This window comes from Pan paniscus, chromosome 18 (genome assembly GCF_029289425.2).
Source record: "Pan paniscus chromosome 18, NHGRI_mPanPan1-v2.0_pri, whole genome shotgun sequence".
Lineage (NCBI taxonomy): Eukaryota > Metazoa > Chordata > Mammalia > Primates > Hominidae > Pan > Pan paniscus.
This window is the reverse complement of record NC_073267.2, coordinates 34,237,918-34,261,106: the sequence shown is the minus strand read 5'-3', so window position 1 is coordinate 34,261,106 and position 23,189 is coordinate 34,237,918. Positions and strand designations below refer to the sequence as shown.

General features: G+C 51.7%; 1 protein-coding gene and 1 long non-coding RNA gene across 8 annotated transcripts in view; one reads left to right on the top strand and one right to left on the bottom strand.

Annotated features, from left to right (window-relative positions):
* Positions 1 to 3,593: 3,593 nt before the first annotated feature.
* STX4 (syntaxin 4) lies at positions 3,594 to 22,106 on the bottom strand. Of its 7 annotated transcripts, none has more exons than XM_034940035.3 (11): positions 19,925 to 22,100; positions 19,333 to 19,434; positions 19,122 to 19,243; positions 18,911 to 18,985; positions 18,405 to 18,475; positions 15,448 to 15,556; positions 15,292 to 15,368; positions 14,835 to 14,972; positions 13,829 to 13,939; positions 13,662 to 13,757; positions 13,516 to 13,568 (listed from the first exon to the last, which is right to left on the bottom strand). In XM_034940035.3, coding segments are annotated over exons 1-10 (888 nt in total). In that variant the 5' UTR covers positions 19,927 to 22,100; the 3' UTR covers positions 13,516 to 13,568; positions 13,662 to 13,676. The 7 variants fall into 7 exon arrangements, with proteins under 7 accessions (XP_034795927.1, XP_034795924.1, XP_034795928.1 ...); XM_003807483.6 differs by lacking the exon at positions 19,925 to 22,100 and adding an exon at positions 19,612 to 19,911 and having other exon boundaries at positions 19,122 to 19,221; XM_034940036.3 differs by lacking the exons at positions 13,516 to 13,568; positions 13,662 to 13,757; positions 19,925 to 22,100 and adding exons at positions 3,594 to 4,086; positions 19,612 to 19,911 and having other exon boundaries at positions 19,122 to 19,221.
* Positions 20,169 to 23,189, top strand: part of LOC129394129 (uncharacterized) — a 20,539-nt gene continuing 17,518 nt past the window's right edge. The window contains exon 1 of the long non-coding RNA XR_008621309.2: positions 20,169 to 20,302. This is a non-coding gene — a long non-coding RNA (uncharacterized LOC129394129). The remainder of the gene's footprint in view (positions 20,303 to 23,189) is intronic.

The following is a 23,189-nucleotide window of genomic DNA, read 5'->3' as shown; positions in this document are numbered from 1 at the left end:
GGAGGAATAAGTCTCAGAGGAGAGAGTGGAGTGATGATGAAGGCAGAGATGGATTCATGTGCTTTCCAATGGAGGATGGACCCACCAGCCAAGGAATACAGGTAGCCTTTCTAAACTGAAAGAGGGTGGGGTGCAATGGCTCACACCTGTAATCCCAGACTTTTGGGAGGCTGAGGCAGGAGGATCTCCTGAATCCAGGACTTTGAGACCAGTCTGGGCAATGGAGTGAGACCTCATCTCTACAAAAAATAAACAAAATTAGCAGGGCGTGGTGGCGTGAGCCTGTGGTCCCAGCTACTGAGAAGGCTAACACAGGAGGATCGCCTGAGCCTGGGAGATGGAGGCTGCAGTGAGCTATGATTGCACCACTGCACCCCAGCCTGGGTAACAGAGCGAGACCCTGTCTCAAAAAAAAAAAAAAAAGAGCTGAAGAAGGCAAGGAAACATTGTCCACCAGAGCCACCAACAAAAACCAGCCCTGCTGACACCAGACATTGGCTCAATGAAACTGATTTTGAACTTCTGACTTCCCGAACTGTAAGAAAGTAAATGTGTGTGGTTTTAAACCACTGAGTGTATGATAATTGGTTAAATCAGTAACAGAAAATTGATACCGTTTGAGGCCAAGGCAGTGGCTTACGCCTATAATCCCAGCACTTTTGGAGGCTGAGGTGGGTGGATCACCTGAGGCCAGGAGTTCAAGACCAGCCTGGCCAACATGGGGAAATCCTGTCTCTACTAAAAATACAAAAATTAGCTGGGCATGGTGGAGCACGCCTGTAATCCTAGCTACTCAGGAGGCTGAGGCAGGAGAATTGCTTGAACCTGGGAGGCAGAGGTTGCAGTGAGCCGAGATGGCAACACTGCACTCCAGCCTAGGGGATAGAGGGAGACTGTCGAAAGAAAGGAACAAAGGAAGGAAGGAATGAAGGAAGAAAGGAAGGAAGGAATGAAGGAAGGAGGGAGGGAGGGAGGGAGGGAGGAAGGAAGAAAGGAAAAATTGATACAGTTGGGATGGGTTAACATTCAATGTGTGTGGTGGCAACAGCTTATGGTCCCCCAGTATCCATTCTACCCTTCTCCCAGAGTAACTGAACTTTTATCTGGGCAAAAAGCTGCTCAGGGTAGAGATTCTATTTCTCAGCAACACTTTCATCGGGATGTAGCCATATGACTACATCCTGGCTACGGGGATTAGAGCAAAAATGATCTGTACTTCTGAATCATGCTCTTTAGGGCAAAGGGCAAACCATCACCCCTCAGAAGGGCCAGACTGTGGTGGTGAATCATATTGGATCATGTGGGTGAGGGCAACGCCCTAGGGACGGAACAGCAACAAGATAAAAAAGACCTGGAGGGGCAGAGTGGCTCATGCCTGTCATCCCAGAGCTTTGGGAGGGTGAAGCAGGAGGATCACTTGAGGCCAGGAGTTTGAGACCAGCCTGGGCAACATAGTAACACCCCACCTCTACAAAAAAGAAAAATAAAAATTAGCCAGGTGTGGTGGCATGTGCTTGTAGTCCCTGCTACTTTGCTGGGGCTAAGGCAAGAGAATCGCTGGAGCCCAGGATTTTGAGGTTACAGTGAATTATGATTGCACCACTGCACTCCAGCCTGAATGGCGCAGAAAATTGTCTCTACTAATGGTAGTAATGAATCAATGAATGAATGAATGATACAAAGAATCTGGCTCCTAATGATTTCATGGAAAGATCCATCATACTAACTTGGACTTTTATAGAAGAGAGAAATAAACTTCTATCTTATTTAAGCCACAGTTAATTTGGGTCTCTATTATATGCAGCAATACACATACACAAACTAATTCAGAATTTTCACTTACTAACCATTATGATTCTTTTTTGTTTTGTTTTGTTTTTGAGACGGAGTTTTACTCTTGTCGCCCAGGCTGGAGTGCAGTGACACAATCTCGGTTCACTGCAACCTCTGCCTCCAGGGTTCAAACAATTCTTCTGCCTCAGCCTCCCAAGTAGCTGGGATTTCAGGCATCCACCACCACGCCTGGCAAATTTTTTTTTTTTTTTTTTTTTAGTAGATATGGGTTTCACCATGTTGATTAGGTTGGTCTTGAACTAACCTCAGGTGATCCGCCCCCTCGGCTTCCCAAACTGCTGGGATTACAGGTGTAAGGCACCATGCCTGGCCAAACATTATGTTCTTTTCTCTTTTTTTTTTTTTTCAGAGTCTCACTCTGTAGCCCAGGTTAGAGTGCAGTGGCATGATCTGGGCTCACTGCAACCTCCGCCTCCCAGGTTCAAGCAATTCTCCTGCCTCAGCCTCCCGAGTAGGTGGGACTACAGGTGTGCACCATGAGGTGTAGCTAATTTTTGTATTTTTAGTAGAGATGGGGTTTCATGGTGTTGACCAGGCTGGTCTCTCAAGTGATCCACCTGCCTCAGCCACCCAAAGTGTTGGGATTACAGGTGTGAACCACCATGCCCAGCCTTTTTATTTCTTTTTTCCCCCCTGTTTAAAAATAGAGCTAGGATTTTGCCATGTTTCCTAGACTGGTCTCAAACTCCTGGGCTCAAGCAATCCACCCGCCTCTGCCTCCCAAAGTGCTGGGATTACAGGCGTGAGCCACCGTGCCCGGCCTGGACAGCTTCTTTTTAATGCATCTCAGGATGCATGTGAGATTGATATTTACTAGGCACCATGTTGATACTACAAGGTCTGGGCCCCACCAGATGTTTTTACAATTCCTGTGAGCAGCTGCTACTAGTTGCCAAATGCCAGCAAGAATCAAGAAGACTCGGCTTGGCTGGGCACGGTGGTTCATGCCTGTAATCCCAGCACTTTAGAAGGCCAAAGCTGGCAGATGGCCTGAGGTCAGGAGTTCCAGACCTACTCAGGAGACTGAAGCACAATATTTGCTTAAATCCAGAAGGCAGAGGTTGCATTGATCCGAGATCGCACCACTGCACTCCAGCCTGGTGACAGAGCAAGACTCCATCTCAAAAAAAAAAAAAAGAAAGAAAGAAAAAAAGAAATAGGCTCACTGGTTAGGACCTGAGGGTGAACAGCTCTGAAGAGGAGCAAAGGCGGAGACTTCCTAACATCAGCATAGCTCATTATGGTGTGTCAGTTGTCATGGTGATGGGAAAGGATACCTGAGCAGGGTATCCCACAGGGAGGCTGCATCTATCAGCTGGGATCCAGTTACGCTGCAGTAATAGCAGCCCCCAAATCTTAGGGGCTCACAACACCATGTTGATTTCTCACTCATATCCATGTCCTGCATGGGACCGCTCTGTTCTATGCTATCTTCATTCCAGAGCCCTGTCTGAAGGAAAAGCCTCAAGCTGGAACTTTCCGTCTCCAGACACCGAAGAGAGGAAAGGTGGCAGACCCCATGACGGCTTTTAAAGCTTCCTCGTGGAAGTGGCACATGTCATTTCCACTCAAAGTCCATGGTCTAAAGCAAGCCACATAGCCATACCTGATGTCAGTGAACTGGGGACAAAAAACCATTCTATATAGCAGGTCCCCAAAGAGAGGGCCAGTGAATACATGTGATTTTTTTTGTTGGTTGGTTTTTTAGAGTCAGTGTTTTGTTGTGTTGCCCAGGCTGGAGTGCATAGGTGCATGGTGCAATCATAACTCACTGCAGCCTCTACCTCCTGAGCTTAAGTGATCCTCCCACCTCAGCCTCCTAAGTAGCTAGGACTACAGGCAAGCATCACCACGCCCAGCTAATTTTTTTTTTATTGTTTTATTTTTTGTAGAGATAGGGTCTCACTATGTTGCCCATGCTGGTCTCAAACTCCTGGCCTCAAGTGATCCTCCTGCTTCACCCTCCCAAAGCACTGGGATTATAGGCGTGAGCCACCACACACATCCCAGTGAATGTTTTTGAACAATTATAAAATCTTCCCCCGTCTGCCCTCTTCCTTACAAATATTGCCTTTGCATTTTCTTCCATATGCAAAATAAATGCATCCCCTTCCCAAGGGAGACCACCTAAGTGACCCATCTGACATGGAATCAGCCTCAAGCCCAGGATCTCTAATAGTCTCTTCTATATCAGGTCCAGATGTGGCTTCTCTTGATTCAGAGACCTATGAGCTACAAAATAAGAGAGAGACAGAGACAAGTTACCTGTGCCCCATTTCTACACACACACACACACACACACACACACACGCACACATCCAACATATAAAGCAGAACAAGGACAGGAGAACAGCAGAGCACACTCCCGTTCAGAAGGAAGGACAGGGCCTGGTGCGGTGGCTCATGCCTGTAATCCCAGCACTTTGGGAGGCCGAGGCCGGTGGATCACCTGAGGTCAGGAGTTTGAGACCACCCTGGCCAACACGGTGAAAACCTGTCTCTACTAAAAATACAAAAATTAGCCAGGTGCGGTGGCTCACGTCTGTAATTCCAGCACTTTGGGAGGCCGAGGGGGGCAGATCACAAGGTCAGGAGTTCAAGACCAGCCAGGCCAACATAGTGAAACCCGGTCTCTACTAAAAATACAAAAAGTTAGCCGGGCGTGGTGGCGGGCCCCTGTAGTCCCAGCTACTCAGGAGGCTGAGACAGGAGAATCGCTTGAACCCAGGAGGCAGAGGTTGCAGTGAGCCGAGATCGTGCCATTCCACTCCAGCCTGGGCGACAGTGCAAGACTCCGTCTCAAAAACAAAAACAAAAAACCCCAACACCAAAAATTAGCCAGGCGTGGTGGCATGCACCTGTAGTCCCAGCTACTCGGGAGGCTGAGGCAAGAGAATCGCTTGAACCCAGGAGGCAGAGGTTGCAGTGAACCGAGATAGTGCCATTGCACTACAACGTGGGTGACAAAAGTGAAACTCTGTCTCAAAAAAAAAAAAAAAAAAAGGAAGGAAGGATGGAAGACACACAGCAGGCTCTGGGCCCCAGTAAGTCTAAAGTGCTGCTGGGCAGATGTTGAGAAGAACCCCCACTTTTCCCTGGGAGTGGGAAGAGTTCCCTAGTTCATTCTTCACCATGTTCTTGGCTCTGCCCTTAGAGTAAACCACCCTTTTCCACTTATTCTCCTTGGCCACAATTGAGAGGACATTGGTGGTTATGTCTTTCTGAAGTAGAGTAGCTTTCTCAGTCTCCTTCACGCCCATAGAAATTTGGAGACCCATGGCCAGGTGCGGTGGCTCACGCCTGTAACCCCAACACTTTGGGAGGCCGAGGCGGGCAGATCACGAGGTCAGGAGATCGAGACCATCCTGGCGAACGCAGTGAAACCCTGTCTCTACTAAAAATACAAAAAAAAATTAGCCGGGCATGGTGGCGGGCGCCTGTAGTTCCCAGCTACTCGGGAGGCTGAGGCAGGAGAACGGCGTGAACCTGGGAGGCAGAGCTTGCAGTGAGCCGAGATCACACCACTGCACTCCAGCCTGGGTGACAGAACGAGACTCTGTCTCTAAAAAAAAAAAAGAAAGAAATTTGGAGACCCAGGCCGGGCATGGTGGTTCACATCTGCAATCACAGCATTTTGAGAGGCTGAGGCAGGAGGATCACTTGAGGCAAGGATTGCTTGAGGCCAGCCTGGGCAACATACAGAGACCCCCATCTCTACTAAAAACAAAACAAAACAAAACAAAAAAAACCCGAAATACAAAAATTAGGCTGGGCATGGTGGCTCACACCTGTAATCCCATCACTTTGGGAAGCCAACGAGGGAGAACTCCTTAAGACCAGAAGTTCAAGACCAGCTTGGGCAACAGGCTGAAATCCTGTCCAGAAAAAAATAGAAAAATTAGCCAGGTGTGGTGGCGCATGCCTGTAGTCCCAGCTACTCAGAAGGCTGAGGTGGGGGGATCACTGGAGCCCTAGAGGTAGAGGCTGCAGTGAGGCTTGATTGTGCCACTGCACTCCAGCTGGAGTGACAGAGCAAGACTTCATCTCAAAACGAAACAAAGCAAAACAAAACAAAAAATAGGCTGGGCATGGTGGTACACCGCACGCCTATAATGCCAGCACTTTGGGAGGCCAAGACAGGTGAATCGCTTGAGTTCAGGAGTTCGAGACCAGCCTGGGCAATATAGCAAGACCCTGTCTCTACCAAAAAAATACAAAAATTAGCCGGGCATGGTAGCGCACATCTGTAGTCCCAGCTACTTGGGAGGCTGAGGTAAGGGGATCACTCAAGCCCAGGAAGCGGAGGTTGCAGTGAGCCAAGATCGTGCCACTGCACTTCAGCCTGGGTGGCAGAGTGAGATTTTGTTTCAAAAAAATCTGAAAAACAAAAATTAGCCTGCTGGGGTGGCATGGGCCTGTAGTCCCAGCTACTTGGGAGGCTGAGGCAGGAGGATCGTGTGAGCCCAGAAGTTCGAGGTTATAGAGAGCTGTGGTTGCATCACTGCACTCCAGGCTGGGTGACAGAGTGAGACCCGGTCTCCGAAATAAAAAAAAAGAAAGAAACTTGGGGACCTAAAAATCATACTAAGTATTGAACACTCATGGTCAAGATTTAACCTGGTGGCTTTTTGTCAGGGTGAGGGGGTGTTAGGCAGGGGAAGCAGGGCAATTCCCTCCAAAACCGAACTTACGTATTTTACTCCATTCAGATCCATGGGTCAACAGCATACCCATAATTCTTTTCAGACATAACCATGGCGTTAGACTTAACTGTAGTTGAGCCTACTGACTCCCTCAGGTAAGCTACATTTTTTTTTTTTGAGATGGAGTTTCACTCTTGTTGCCCAGGCTGGAGTGCCATGGGTGATCTCGGCTCACTGCAACCTCCGCCTCCCAGGTTCAAGCAATTCTCCTGCCTCAGCCTCCCAAGTAGTTGGGATTACAGGCATGCACCACCATGCCCGGCTAATATTGTATTTTTAGTAGAGACGGGGTTTCTCCATGTTGGTTAGGCTAGTCTCAAACTCCTGACCTCAGGTGATCCGCCCACCTCAGCCTCCCAAAGTGCTGGAATTACAGGCGTGAGCCACCACACCCAGCCAAGGTGAGTTACACTCTGAACCTCTTTCCTCTGAATCATCTTGACTAGCTGAGAGGATTTATTGGGAACCACTTTGATCAGTTTGGAGACTTTTACAAAGGGCATAATAGCCACATACTTGATATGGCCCTTGCCACAAAGATGACTTTTAATCAAAACTTGTAGCTCAGCCGGTCGCAGTGGCTCACACCTGTAATCCCAGCACTTTGGGAGGCCGAGGTGGGAGGATCATTTGAGGTCAGAAGTTCAAGACCAGCTTGGCCAACATGGTGAAACCTGTCTCTACTGAAAATACAAAAATTAGCTGAGCGTGGTGGTGCATGCCTGTAATCCCAGCTACTTGGGAGGCTGAGTCAGGAGAAAGGCTTGAACCCAGAAGGTGGCCTTGGAAACAAGAGCAAGACTGTCTCAAAAACAAAAACAAAAACCTTGTGGCTCAAGGACTTTCTCAGTTGTATCTTTTACTGAAAATGTGGATCACTTGCTTCAAATTTCTATATTCTCTTCCATTTCTGCTTAAAAACTGACCATTTAATTTCTGAGTCATCTCTTTCTTCTAGTAACTCCTCAAATGCATGCAATAGCAGTGACAGCATGCTACCAATACTCCCTTTCCCCAGTTCTTTACCTAAAGCCTAAAGCTCATTTGGTCATAAGCTTACAGTTTAACCAAATGCTTCACCATTGCATAACACATGTCACCATCTTTCCAACTTCCAATGACAGTTCCCTTACCAGCCACTGTCCAGCTCAACGTCAATGTCATATAGTTTACATAGTTTAGGCTTTTTTTTTTTTTTTTTTTGAGATAGTCTTGCTCTGTCGCCCAGGCTGGAGTGCAGTGGCTTGATCTTGGCTCCCTGCCACCTCCACATCCGAGGTTCAAGCAATTCTCCAGCCTCAGCCTCCTGAGTAGCTGGGATTACAGGTGCCCACCACCATGCCTGGCTAATTTTTGTATTTTTAGTGGAGACAGGGTTTCACCATGTTTGCCAGGCTAGTATGAAACTCCTGACCTCAGCACCCACCTCAGCCTCCCAAAGTGCTGGGATTACAGGCATGAGCCACCATGCCTGGCTGGGGATTTTTTTTTTTTTTTTGGACCCAGGCTGGAGTGCAGTGGTGCAATCTTGGCTCACTGCAACCTCTGCTTCCTGGGCTCAAGTGATCCTCCCATCTCAGCCTCCCAAGTAGCTGGGACTACAGGCACATGCCACCACACCTGGCTAATTTTTAATAATATTTTTATTTTTATTTTTTAATTTTTTGAGATGGAGTCTCACTCCATCGCCCAGGCTGGAGTGCAGTGGCGCAATCTTGACTCACTGCAACCTCTGCCTCCTGGGTCCAAGCGATTCTCCTGCCTCAGCCTCTAGCTGGGATTACAGGCACCTACCACCATGCCTGGCTAATTTTTTTTGTATTTTTAGTAGAGACAGGGTTTTGTCATGTTGGCCAGGCTGGTTTCAAACTCCTAACCTTAGGTGACCCACTTACCTTGGCCTCCCAAAATGCTGGGATTACAGGTGTGAGCCACCGTGCCCGGCCGAGGCTTAATTTTTATTGTTGCAGCACACCACTTCTGGGTATTAATTCTGTAACAGTTTGTTTAAACATTTGGATGTGCTAACAAACAACCTCCATATATCAATGGCTCACAGCAAGAGAGATTTATTTCTTAAATTCTGCATCATTTTATAGGTAGGCTGTAGCCCAGCTTCATGTCATTGTCATTCTGGGTTGCAGGCTGAAAGAGAAGTCTAGATCTGGAAACTGCCAGGTTTATGAGCCTGAGCAGAGGGAGAAGAGACTGGAAGCTGCTAGAGTACTCAATGGTGCTCTAAAGCTTCTATGCGGAAGTGATACTTTACCTTTTTTTTTTTTTTGAGACGGAGTTTCACTTTTTGTCCAGGCTGGAGTGCAATGGCATGATCTGGGCTCATTGCAACCTCCTCCTTCCTGGGTTCAAGTGATTCTCCTGCCTCAGCCTTCCTAGCAGCTGGGATTACAGGCCCGTGCCACCATGCCTGGCTAATTTTGTACTTTTAGTAGAGACAGGGTTTCACCACGTTGGCCAGACTGGTCTCGAACTCTTGACCTCAACTGATCCACCCGCCTCATCCTCCCAAAGTGCTGGGATTACAGGTGTGAGCCATTGCGCCCGGCCGATATTTTGCCTTCCTACCCATATTCCACTGGCCAAAGCAAGTCCTATAGCCAAACCTATTGTAAGCAGGGAATGAGCATATAATGCTCCTATAGGGAGGGGCCCAGCAGGGAAGGTAAGCAAATATCTGGAACAGAGATGTCAATCACTGCCCTAGTCCACTCCTCTTCCAGCACATACACACGCTCTGCTGCAGCATTTTGTACCATGTCACTTCCTGCATCCATCTTAGCCAAGGGTAAAGTCTTGACTCAAGGGCAAAGTCTTTTTCTTTTCTTTTTTTTTTTTTTTTGAGACAGGTTATTATTCTGTTGTCCAGGCTGGAGTGCAGTGGTGCAATGTTGGCTCACTGTGGTCTCAACCCCAGGCCCAAGCAATCCTCCCACCTCAGCCTCCCAAGTAGCTGGGACCACAGGCACGCACCACTGACATGCACCTGGTTATTTTTTTTTTTTTTTTTTTTTTTGAGACGGAGTTTTGCTCTTGTTGCCCAGGTTGGAGTGCAATGGGACAATCTCGGCTCACTGCAACCTCCACCTCCCGGGTTCAAGTGATTCTCCTGCCTCAGCCTCCCAAGTAGGATTACAGGCCTGCACCACCATATCCAGCTAACTTTTTGTATTTAGTAGAGACGGGGTTTCACCATGTTGGTCAGGCTGGTCTCGAACGCCTGACATCAGGTGATCCACCTGCCAGGGCCTCCCAAAGTGCTGGGATTACAGGCATGAGCCACAGTGCCCAACCTAATTTTAATTTTTGTAGAGATAGGGTCTTGTTATATTTCCCTGGCTGGTCTTGAACTCCTGGGCTCAAGCAATACTCCTGCTTTGGCCTCCCAAAGTGCTGGGATTACAAATGTGAACAACAGTGCAAAGTCTTGAGTTAAAGGGCAGACAATTCCTAGGCAAGTAAATGTAATCTGATCTGGAGAGCAGACCAGACTGATTCCTTTTCTTGGGAACTTGAACCACAATAGATTGAATAAGTGAGCTGCAGCTGACAGGTTGTGATACAAGATGGACTTGGAAATGTCACATCTAACCAAGACCCTGTTGCCTAAAAGTTGGGCTGACAGCAGCAAAGCTAGGATTTCAATGCAAATCCTGCCCTTAGCCCCTCACTCAGGGCAGTTTCCCAAAGGGAAGAGATGTACACAGGGGAGCCCATGGAATCTCCAGTGCACGCATCCATCTGTTCGCTTGCCTACCAGATCTGCTCCAAACTCACCTGCTCAAAGACCTTCTATGGGTCCTGACAGCCCACAGGAAAAGTTCAAAGGATTGAGCCTGGCATCCGAGGCCACTTGGCCATCAGGCCACCTGGCCATCAGGCCACCTTTTCCAGGAGGTTCTGGATGGCTTTCTGGGTGAAACAGGGGAGCTGCTTTTCAGGGGCGGCGCTGTCCAGCATGGCTAAGAAGAGGCACACACTGCACGTGGCCCCCCGCTGCACATGGCCCCCCGCTGCAGGTGGACACCCGCTGCATAGACAGTGGATGCCGAGAGACTCTATCAGATCCCAGTAAGCACCACAGATCTTGCAATTTTACTCTGAAGGCAGAGAGGCGAGAGAGTGGATGAAGGCAGCCAACGGGACAGGACTTTGCTGGAGATGCAAGCAGAGAATCAGGGAAGTCCAGAGGCCCCAGGTCCAAATCAGCTTTGTACTGGGGCAGCATCTGCCCGGCCCGCAGCTCCCATCGGGTGGACACACCTAGATCGCATCTGCACACTCCAGAGAAGGTGGAGCTCTTTCCTGTAAAGCCCACGACACACTGGATCTGCCGGGCCCTCCTCAGCCACACAGCCTTCCAGTGTCTTTAGGGGGTTCGATCCAGCCCCTTGCGGTATACAATCCAACCACTTCGGGGTGTGTCTGCGCCTCGCCCTAAGGCCCCACCCACACCCGCTTCCTAGACCTAAGCGCCATTTGATGGTGGGGCGGGGATCACTCTTCCAGGACCCTCCAGACTAATGTCCATGCTCTTCAGAGACAACACTTAAGTCCCGCTGGCCAATCGTAACCAAACCACGGCCTTGGCCACGCCCCATGCACAGCTCGCCCAGTTGCGGGCGATCTCGGACGGTAAGACCTGCACTCCAGGGCCACCGGGAGGCGCTGCGGGGCCACCGGGAGGCGCAGTCGGGGGTCGGCGAGGCCTGGCCCTCGGGCCCAATTCCGCCCTCCTGCCCTTCCCCTAGCCCAGTCCAGAGCCCGTTCCAATGTGCATCAGCGAAGCCACATCCAGCGCTTACGGGACGCGGTCTCCCACACATGGCAACGCGGGACTGAGCCCGCCAGACTGGGCAGCTGGGAGCGGCGGCAGCAACAGCAGGGGCCTGTAAGATTGAAAGTGGGATGGACTGGGCGGCTGCGACGCAGTCCCCAGACCTTGGAGGTCAGAGCTAGGCGCCGCCCTACTGCAAGTAGGCAGGTGCCAGGAGCAGGCTTACCCTTTAAAACTAGGTGTCGGGGGCCGGGCGCGGTGGCTCATGCCTGTAATCCCAGCACTTTGGGAAGCTGAGGCGGGCGGATCACGAGGTCAGGAGATCGAGACCATCCTGGCTAACACGATGAAACCCCGTCTCTACTAAAAATACAAAAAATTAGCCGGGCATGGTGGCGGGCGCCTGTAGTCCCAGCTACTCAGGAGCCTGAGGCAGGAGAATGGCGTGAACCCGGGAGGCGGAGCTTGCAGTGAGCCGAGATTGCGCCACTGCACCCCAGGCTGGGCGACAGAGCGAGACTCCGTCTCAAAACAAACAAACAAACAAACAAACAAAAACTCTAGGTGTCGGGGAACAGGAGCCACGTCCACTCCAGAAATTAGGCATCAGGACTAGGAGCCCTTAGAAATTTAGTCAGGGCTGGCCAGGCGCGGTGGCTCACGCCTGTAATCCCAACACTTTGGGAGGCCGAGGCGGGCAGATCACGATGTCAGTAGATCGAGACCATCCTAACACGGTGAAACCCCATCTCTACTAAAAATACAAAAAATTAGCCGGGTGTGGTGGTGGGTGCCTGCAGTCCCAGCTACTCGGGAGGCTGAGGCAGGAGAATGGTGTGAACCTGGGAGGCGGAGCTTGCAGCGAGCTGAGATAGTGCCACTGCACTCCAGCCTGGGCAAAAGAACAAGACTCTGTCTCAAAAAAAAAAAAAGAAAAAAACAAATTTAGTCAGGGCTTGGATCTCAGGTACCTTATGGAAGAAATCAGAGGTCAGGCTTTTCTGCTGCCACCACCTGCTTCAGCCAGGTAACCCTCAGCAACCAGGTGCACTGATCCAGGATCACTGGCTCTCTATGCTGCTGCTGCTGCTGCTGCTACTGATGATGATTGCTATTATTTTTGAGACAGGGTCTCGCTCTGTCACCCAGGATGGAGTGCAGTGGGATGACCATGGCTCACTGCAGCCTTAACCTCCTGGGCTCAAGCGATCCTCCCACCTCAGCCTCTGGAGTAGCTGGGACAACAGACACTTGCCATCACGCCTGGCTAATTTTTAAAATTATTATCCTCTAAAGAGAAGAGGTTGCCCCATCCTGCCTAGGCTGGTCTCAAGCTCCTGGGCTCAAGAGATCCTCCTGCCTGGGCCTCCCAAAGTGCTGGGATTACTGGTGCGAGCCACCACACCCTGCCTAAACTCTTATGTAAAAGATGATGCTTTTGTTGGTCACAGGGCCCGGCCTCCTGTGCTTTCTGACTGGCAACCTCTTCCCCAGCTTCTCGCCATAACTGGCTTCTCCCCACTTAACATCCCACTCCAGTGTCATCCCTGCTGAAACCAGACCATCCCTATCCACTGCATCCAAAGTGACAGCCTCAATTAGGCATTTTTTCATGGTGCCTCTTCCTCTGGGCCACAAGAAGGCCCACTGATGCCACCCAAACCCCCATCTCACCTGCGTCCCAGCCTGGCCTGGTCAGCCTCATCATTTCCAAGACAGATACTCACAGTGGTCCTTTCCCGGGGACAGTACTGAGCCAGGAGCTAGATGCCGGTGTTATCCCTCCCTGCCCACCCATTCCTATGGGGGTGCAGAAAGGCAGAACCAGCCTGCTGTGGGCATAGCACCCATGGCAGTTTGACCTGAGCAGTCAGGGCCGGCCCTGGGGACGTCCAGGAGGTAAGGAGGTTGGATGCCCGGAAGCCTTGGGCCAGCCCTTCCAGGAACACACGTGCACAGGGCTTTCTATGCTCTTTTTTTGTTTTTTAATTTTTTACAAAACCGTGTGTCCCGGCCAATCAGGACAGTGCAGGCCTCCCCCAGGCATTGAGGCCTGAAGGAGGCGGCCACCATGAATTAGCAGCTGCCAACCCCAGAAGAACTGTCTGCCCTTCTGCATAGGGGCCAGTGTGAGGAAGGGGTCCGACTGGAGGCTCTGCCCTGCCCCCCAGGCTGCTGGGAGAGAAGGCCAGGCCCTGGGTCCCTGGTGCTCCTAGTGCCTGTAAGGAAAGGAGGGAGAACAGGGTCTGAGGGAGGAGGGATGGCTGGGGCCAGGGCTGGGGCAGGCCAGGGGGCAGCCCACAACATCTCACCAACAATGTGCGACATTATCCAACCACTGTGACGCCAATGATGACTGCTAGGAGGACGACGGTGATGGACACACAGATGGCAATCAAGACTTTCTTCTGTGGGAGAGGAGGGGGTCAGGGAAGTCACACAGGGTGCCTGGGGCAGTGGCCGGGCCTGGGAGGCTCACCTTCCTCGCCTTCTTCTGGTTCTCCAGGGCCGTCTTGACGTGCTCCTGCCCACGTTCCACGTAGTCCGCTGAGCTCAGGATGTTCTTCTCAATCCGATTGATCATCTCCCCCTGCTCAGAGGATGGGGTGGTTCAGGGAGGTAAGGATGCCTTTGCCCACCCCACCCCAGATGACTGAAGAACATTCCTGGCAGGAAAAAAAAATTGCACTAACAAAGACAAGGGCAAGACTCGATCTGACAAAAGTTCAGACTCCTTGGGGATGGCTTCCAGGCCCCTTCTATCATGTAGTCCCTTGTCCCCTGCTCACTTATCCCATACAACCTCTATCTGCAGTGGTAGCTTGGAGCTAAGGGCCTCAAATGGCTCATACCTTTCACAGATGGTGAACTGTGCCTTCACAAATCTGTCTGAATTTACCCATTCTTCCAGGCCTATCTACAGCTGCTGCAAAGCCCTCCCTATCCCTGCCTCCTCCTGGCACCACCAGCCTCAGGTCTCAGTACTCCTACTGAATGAGATCTCTTTCCTGTAAGTCTCAGCTGCAAAAGGGCATTGGCTGTAGCATGACTGAGGCCAGCTCCTCCAGGACAGGGCTGGAAGCTCAACTCAACTCACACAACCAGGGCCAGGGGAACGCCGCCCCCACCCCAGCCTTGTACAGATGTTAGGAGGCAGCCCCTCTAGAGCAACTCTGACTGGACCTCTGAGAGGTATAAGGGTGGATGCTGTTAGTGGAGGGGGAGTGAGGGCTGGGGCCAGACCTGGGCAGGCTCAAGTTTTGGAGAGGGGGCAGGGTGCTATGCAGAAGGGAGTGGGCATCTGCGTAGCAGCAGAGGCAGGTGCCATTCTCGGGGTACAGCTAAGGATAGGAATAAGCACCAATCTGGGGGCATGGCCAAACCTGGAAGACACAAAAGCCTCAGGGAGAGAATCTAAGGGTGGCGGGAGGCTGGCAGTTTGGACTGAACCTGGTCTCACGTCTGGGGCTGCGTGGGGCACCCACCTGCATCTCCACTTCGGTAGCCAGAAAAGTGAATATGTCGTGCAGCTCACGAATACTGCGTTCAAGCTGCTGGATCTCACTGTGCCGGGCCGAGATCTCATTTAAGGCCTGTCGAGTCACCTGCGTGTCCTTCAGGATCTGGGGGGTGGACAGGAGTGGGGCAACTGTTCACAGGGAGACCGACAGCAGGTCAGAAACTCCTGTTGAGCTTCTGGAGAGCCCTCAGCCTGGAATCTGATGGGTGACTCCAGGCAGGCTAATTAATTCCCTTAGAGGCCTCAGGGTGCCCTTAATCAGAAAGGGCCACAGCAAGCGGGGTGCAGTGGCTTGCACCTATAGTCCCAGCTACTCGGGAGGCTGAGGCAGGAGGATCACCTGAGCCCAGGAGGTCGAGAAAGGGACAGGACTCAGAGGGGATGGGAGGCACAGCAGAGAGGGGCTGGCTGTGGCCACTCACATTGGACACAAACACCTCGCTTTGCCCACTGTCCAGCATCTGCTCCAACTCCTCATCAGACACCATCCCAGCATTGGCTGTGAAGGAAAAGGCCAGGCTCAGGGTTGGGTTGGGATTACCTGCCCCTGCGGGCCAGGCTGGGCATGCACAACTCACTGATCTTCAGCTGCCTCCGGATCCGCTCCACGTTCTTCTCCCGGTATTCGGACTGCATTGAATTGCACTTGTTGATGAGCTCCACGAATTGCTGGGACAGGACCCCATGCTAAAGATGAAGAATATAGGCTGAGTGCCCCTGGGAGGATTCCTGCCCGGTCGGTGCCTCGGCAACCCCATAGTACAGTGAGCAAATAGCATGAGCTCTTATGCGGGATCTGCCACCTTAACCACCTTGTGATGACCTTGACAGGCTCCCCCATTTCTCTTAGACTAAAAGCCAAAGCCCTTATCAGGCCTATGTGGTCCTCCATGATCTTTTTTATTTATTTATTTATTTATTATTTGTTTTTTGAGACAGAGTTTCACTCTTGTTGCCCAGGCTGGAGTGCAGTGGCACAATCTCGGCTCACTGCAACCTTGGCCTCCCGGGTTCAAGCAATTCTCTTGCCTCAGCCTCCCGAGTAGCTGGGACTACAGGCACGCGCCACCACGCACGGCTAATTTTTGTATTTTTAGTAGAGATGGGGTTTCACCATGTTGGCCAGGATGGTCTTGATCTCTTGACCTTGTGATCCACCTGCCTCGGCCTCCATTACAGGCGTGAGCCACTGCACCTGGCCTATTTTTATTTTTAATAGAGACAGGGTTGGCCGGGCACAGTGGCTCATGCCTGTGATCCCAGCACTTTGGGAGGCTGAGGCAGGTGGATCACCTGAGGTCAGGAGTTCGAGACCAGCCTGGCCAACGTGGTGAAACCCCATCTCTACTAAAAGTACAGAAATTAGCTTGGTGCAGTGGTGGGCACCTGTAGTCCCAGCTACTTGGGAGGCTGAAGCAAGAGAATGGCTTGAACCCAGGAGGCAGAGGTTGCAGTGAGCAGAGATGGCACCACTGCACTCCAGCCTGGGCAACAGAGTGAGACCCTGTCTCAAAGAAAAAAAAAAAAAAAGAGAGAGAGAGAGGGGGTCTCACTATATTGCCCAGGCTGGTCTCAAACTCCTGGGCTCAACCAATCCTCCCACCTCAGCCTCCAAAGTGCTGGGATTACAGGCGTGAGCCACGGTGCCTGGCTAGCCCTCTATGATCTCTCCTTCTCCCATGACCTCTCTGATCTTACTTCCTCTTACTGTTCCCTTCCTCCACCCATCCACACTGGTCTACTTACCCCTCCCTAGACAAAGCACACTCTCAGCTTAAGCCTTTGCATTCACTTTTCCTTCTACCTAGAATGCTCATTCCCAGCAAACACCTTTACGTCTCTTGTTCAGATGTTACCTTCTGAACGAAGCTTCCTCCACCTGCTTTCAACTGCAACTCTACCTCCTCCAGCATGCTTAGTCCCTCTTCCCCTGCTCTTTTTTCCTTAATGCTTATTATGTTCTAAATAATTCACTTATTTATTATGGTGATTGTCTACACCAGAAGGGAAGTTCCATGAGGACAGGGATCACTGGTTCACTGCTGTATCCTAAACAGTTCCAAAAAGGTCTGGCACACAGTAGGCACCCAATATGTAACTGCTGAATGCTTGCTGAATGCCAACCTCGCTGCCTACACCACAGCTCCTACGCCTAGAGATGAACATGCTGCCTGGGCGAAACAGGTGCAACAGGCCCACATGGACCCTCGACCACTCATGCCAATCACCACCACGGGCTTCCCCAGAAACACTGGCTCTGGGGCATCTGCTCTGCCTTGCCCCTTCTTCTGAGGCCTTAAATATGCTCATTCCTTGGAGTTCCTTTTCCAGAGATACATCTGCTTTCCTGGTTCCAGCTGCACCCTTCCAAGATGCCCAAGCTGCTCCATCTTCAATCTGGGGTCCCTGCTGAGCCCTGGGCCCAACTACTCCAACCCTGACCTCCTGGTATCCTCCTCACTGGGGACCCAGAGAGGGCCAGTCAGATCACTGCAAATCTCCTTACTAAGATATCACCCCAGGGGCCGGGCGCGGTGGCTCATGCCTATAATCATAGCACTTTGGGAGGCCAAAGCAGGTGGATCAGTTGAGGTCAGGAGTTCGAGACCAGCCTGGCCAACAAGGTGAAACCTCATTTCTACCAAAAATATAAAAAATTAGCCAGGTGTGGTGGTGCACACCTGTAATCCCAGCTACTCGTGAGGCTGAGGCAGGAGAATCGCTTGAAGGAGGTGGAGGTTGCAGTGAGCCAAGATTGTGCCACTGTACTCCAGCCTGAGGGACAGAGTGAGACTCCATCTCAAAAAAATAATAATAATTAAAAAAATAAGATATCACACCAGGGGAGTTCCTCTTCCTGACTTCTTGAATTCCACCTGTGGGACTAAGGATGTCCCTGTCACATAGATAGGAAACCTGCCAGTCATTTATGACTTCTCACTCTCCTTCCCTGGGCAGCGCCATTAGCCACCAGGTCCCACGTGAGTAATGTCTTTATCCCCTATTGAACCCTAACTCCTCATCTTGACTCCCAGAAAACATGTGTCCCAGCTGGGCATGGTGGCTCACGCCTGTAATTCCAGCACTTTGGGAGGCCGAGGCAGGAGGGTCACCTGAGGTCAGGAGTTCGAAACCAGCCTGGCCAACATGGTGAAGCCCAGTCTCTACTAAAAATACAAAAATTAGCTGGGCATGGTGGTGTCCGCCTGTAATCCCAGCTATTCAGGAGGCTGAGGCAAAAAAAGAAAAGAAAACATGTGTCCCACAGACAAGACTAGGTCTTGTCTGGGGCCACAGTAACTTCTTATTGAATGGAAGAAAATAAAGCAGGGTGTTATAACCGGACTGAGCATCAGGAGACCTGGCTTCCTGACCTTGAGCAAGTTCTTTCTCTCTCTGAGCTCAGTTTCCCCATGTGGAAAAGTCATCCAATTGGACTCCATGATCTCTGCAGGCCCTTCCTTCATACACCTGTCATCTAATACTTCATGAAACATTTGCTGAAATGTCCTCATTTCTGAGAAAAAAAACCCACCTGGGTTTTTCTCATTCTTGTGTTGACGGAGTTATAGTTCTCATCAGCTTCCTCCTTCTGGGGCTCTATGGCTGTGGGAAGACACAGGGGTATTGGGGGTACTTGTCTCCATAGGATTTTTAGGGAAATATAATTTATCATAAAATGACTAAGGCTGAGCCTCTAAGAGGAGAAAGTAAGTTTATTTTTCTTTGCATTACATCACTGAGTTCCCATAGGTATGCAGAGGCCACCTAACAAAACTCCATCTCCCTGCCCAAAGAATGCCCAGTGGGCAGCGATAACTGTGTAAGTAAATGGTTTCATTGTAAATAAAAGAACCTGAGAGGCGGACTTGTGCTGTGGAGAGTACAATGGCCTGGAGGCCAGGAGACAGAGATGCTAGACCCAGGCCTGCTGTGTGACCTGGATATATCACTGGCTTCTCTGGGCCACACACTCCCCAGATATACCAACAACAGGGCAGGATCAGAGGGAAGGATCTGTCTGAGGTCCCAGGAGCTCACCCTTCAGCTGCAGGCGGATCTCCCTCCCCAGCTGTTTGATCTCATCGCGCAGATTCTGCAGCTCCTGCTTCATGCCTGAATAAGAGAAGGCCAAGACTCCCAAACAGCAGCCCCCACCTCAACAAACCACTCTGGCCACCACCTGCATGGAACTACAACCCCCACAATCCCTGGGGCGGAGCATGCGCCCTGCAGCCGGGGTTTCACTCACTCTCCTCGGGAAGGGGCGTGGCCAGGATGGTGACCTGCTGTTTCTCCAACTCCTGGACTTTATTCCCCAGTTTGACAATAGTCTGCCGAATTGTCCGGACCTGGGGAGGGTGACCGAGAGGGCTGAAAGAGATATGGAGTACTCCAGACCACGCTACTCCTCGGGTCCTCCTACACCCTCGCGAATCCAGGCGGAGACCCCAGCCCCTTACCTTGTGGAAGAACTCCTCGTCCGGGCTCCCCAGCCGTGCCGTGCCCGGGTGCACCACCAGCGCGACCCGCTCCTTGTCCTCTTCGTCCGAGCTGTCATCCCCCTGCCAGGCCCGGAGTCATTGGCACCACCGTTTCGCTGCGGCTCTTACCCCGCAGGACCCACAGGCTTCCGGGACTTTCCTTCCTGGCCATCAGCCACCCCTCCCTATCCCGAAGACCAGAAGTCCTGCGTTCCAGTTCGTCCGCCCGTCCCCATCCCCGCTGCTCTGGCGTCTCACCTGTCTCAGCTCGTGGGTCCTGTCCCGCATGGCGGCCTGAGCTCTCCCTCCCCGGCGCCAGAGCCGGGAGGCCCTCAAATTTGGAATTCCCGTACCCCGCTCACACTCTGACACTCCCCTCCCTCCCCCTGCGGACCCCAACACCCCCACGAGCCGCCAGAGGCTCCGTCCCTTGCACCGCCCACAGTCAATGGGAAGGCGCCGACCCCGGGGACCCCCCAAGGTTCCACAGGTTGGAATTCCCTTTTCTTCCCCCCTCCAGCTCCCGCAGCCTCAGCCCCGCCCCTCCGTGATAAATTCGGGGCATGCGCACATGGTCGCGTCTCTTCCTTGCCCGAGGCTGGGAAGGTGGAGTCGGAAGTTGTTGCGCCCCGAGCGGAAGCGGAGATGCCTGGACGCGAGAACTTGCTACCGTCACCGGAACCGTTGCATCTTCCAACGGAGATGTGGTTGCCAAAAGGGGTAGGAATACGTCATTTGTACGTAATCCGAGACACCCGCATCTCACATCACCCCATGGTGCCCCCACCGCGTCACGTGACCAGCCCGGTCCCAAACTCGTGGACCGCAGAATGTGACCCTGTGACTGTCACGTGTCCCGGCTCTGTCACCGCCGTCTCTGGGACGCCGTTCTCATCACGACGTCCCCGGCACCCCAACGACCGAGCGACGCCCACACGGCCCCCGCGAGGTGGGGAGGGGCGCGCCGACCACCCCCAGAGGCCTTTCGAGGCAGTGGGTGGTAGGACCCTTGCTGACTTCGCCTTTATTGCTTTCGGGTCCAGGGGCGTGGGCGGACTGACGACTTAGCATTTGGGGCTGTCAGCATCATGGGACCTTGAAAATCGGGAAATAATAGGATCCGAGTCGTCAGCGTCAGAAAATTGCAGGGTTGTGTGGGCAGGGAATCTGGGGGTGGGAAGTGACCTCAGCCAAGGCAGAAATCTCTTCTTCCGCATCCTTCTGGCGCAGCCTCTGACAGGTGGGCGGCCAGCCGGCGCCCTCCTTGAACACTGCAGCCCGGCTGCACTCACCACCTTGTGAGCCGTCAGACCATGTCAGGGCAGCTCAGGCTAAGAAAAGTGTTTGTATTGATCACGCTGCCTCCCTGCCACTCACACCCCCCCAGCCCCTGCCTTGCATCTGAGTCCAGGTAATGACTTTGTTCTTAACTGAATCTGGGGAGTTCCTAGCTCAGTACCAAGAACATTACGGGCCCTCTATAAATACTTGTGGACAGAATTTCAGGCTTTCATGTATCTGAGGATAAAGCCCCTGGTTCCTTGGTCTTCTTTAGGCTTCAGGCTTTCTGACTGTGACACTTCTCTAATCCTGGCTATCTAGATATTCACTCATTTTTTATTTTTAAAAATTTTTACGAGATGGGGTCTCACTATGTTGTCCAAGCTGGTCTCTAACTCCTGGGCTTAAGCAATCCTTCTGCCTCAGCTTCCCAAAGTGGTGGGATTACAGGCATGCACCACCATGCACAGCAACATTCAGTCATTTAATGGATATTTTTTGGGCACATAGTATGGGCCAAACACTGTTCTAGGGCTGGAGATACATCAAGGACTAATAGACAAAAATTCCTGCACTCGTGGAACTTATATTCTCTAGAAGGAGTCCCCAAGGTCACTCAGCAAGTCTCAGCATAGCCGGGAATGAATAACAGGTCTCCTGGACCCCAGGGCTCTGTCCAGGAAGCTTCTGTGAAGGTACAAGCAAGGAAAGGAATGGACCCTTTCTGCTATGCCCTGGTCAGGAAACCTAGATTCCTGGGACTGAGTTGCTATGGACTTCTGGAAATTGCTTCCTGTCTCTAAGTGTGGATCTCCCTCTGCACAGTGGGTAACTGTAGGGGGATGGGGAGATCATCTTTATGGGTATCGGCTGCTCTAAACTTCAGTGATGATGAGGTTGGAAACTCTCAAGTGCTGTGTGATTCTATGTGAGGAGTTTTGGCTCTTCTCCTCTTCCTGTTAAAACCCAGCTCAGGCAGGGTGTGGTGGCTCATGCCTGTAATCCCAGCACTTTGGGAGGCTGAGGCAGGCAGATCACCTGAGGCCAGGAGTTGGAGACCAGCCTGGCCAACATGGCGAAACCCTGTCTCTACAAACATACAAAAATTAGCCAGGCATGATGGCAGGTGCCTGTAATCCCAGCTACTTGGGAGGCTGAGACAGGAGGATTGCTTGAACATGGGAGGTGGAGGTTACAGTGAGCTGAGATCACGCCATTGCACTCCAGCCTAGGTGACAGAGTAAGACTCCGTCTCAAAAACAAAACAAAACAAAAAAAACCCCAGCTAGTAGGAGAGTGGTGCCCTGATCAACCCACAGAGGGAATGCAGGGTTTTTCAGGAGGCCAAGCCCTGCCCAGTGGTGTCCCCTGGAGATGATAAGGAAAGATTCTCTGCTCCTGGGTCTTTCATGTCAGCCTCTGCCTCTTCAGTCACTGCTGCTTGCCTCCTGCATCTTTTGTCCCCTGCCACCCGACCCCCTTCCCCCTCCTACTCTGTGTCTCTGAGTGGCACACGGTGGAAGGGCTCTTGGACCCCTGACTCATAGTCCTGCATGGGATCTTAAATAATGCATTACTTCTCTCTGGGACTCAATTTCCCCATTTGGCGGCTTGGTCCTATAATTTCTGCCTTGCCTAAGGTAGGACTTGAACACTATCAAGTGAGGTTAGGAAGGATGTGGAAGGGGCTGGAAAACTGTTGAGGGTGCCCTCCCCTCTGGGCTTTTTTTTTTTTTTTTTCTCTTTGAGGTCAGGTCTGGTTCTGTCATCCAGGCTGGAGTGCAGTGGTGTGCTCTCAGGTTCAGTCAATCCTCCTGCCTCAGCCTCCCAAGTAGCTGGTACTAAGGCACGCACCACCATGCCTGGCTAATTTTTGTATATTTTTTTGGTAGAGACTGGGTTTCGCCATGTTGCCCAGGCTGTTCTCAAACCCCTGGGCTCAAGCGATCCACCCACCTTGGCCTCCCAAAGTGCTGGGATTACAGGTGTGAGCCACTGTGCCCAGCCTCTCTGAGCTTTTAATACTGTAGGTTCCAGCGTCTTCTGGGCCCCCTGGTCCCATCTTCCTCTTTGTTTCTCAGCGTCTTGATGGCATGCCATCTTGGTCCACTAAACTTCTCAGGATTATAATATTATTTCACTTGTGGTCTCTGGGTGAGATCGCAGGGCTTTGGAATGGTGACTTAAGGTCACAGGAAGCTGGACTCCAAGCCTTGTGGTGGAATATGGAGAGGAAAGAGGCCATTTAGAGAGATTGGCGCTGGGGGTGGAGCTCTCCAGAGCTGAGCCCTTTGTTCCTCTCAGGCCCTCTGAGCAGCCTTGACGGGATATTAACTATATTAGGCTAGGTGCAGTGGCTCATGCCTGTGATCCTAGCACTTTAGGAGGCCAAGGGTGTATCACTTGAAGCCAGGAGTTCGAGAGCAGCCTGGGCAACATAGCGTCTGTCTCTACAAAAAAAATCTTAATTACCCAGGTGCGCTGGCGCTCTCCTGTAGTCCCAGCTACTCAGGAGGCTGAGGCAGGAGGATCACTTGAGTCCCTGAGGTCAAGGG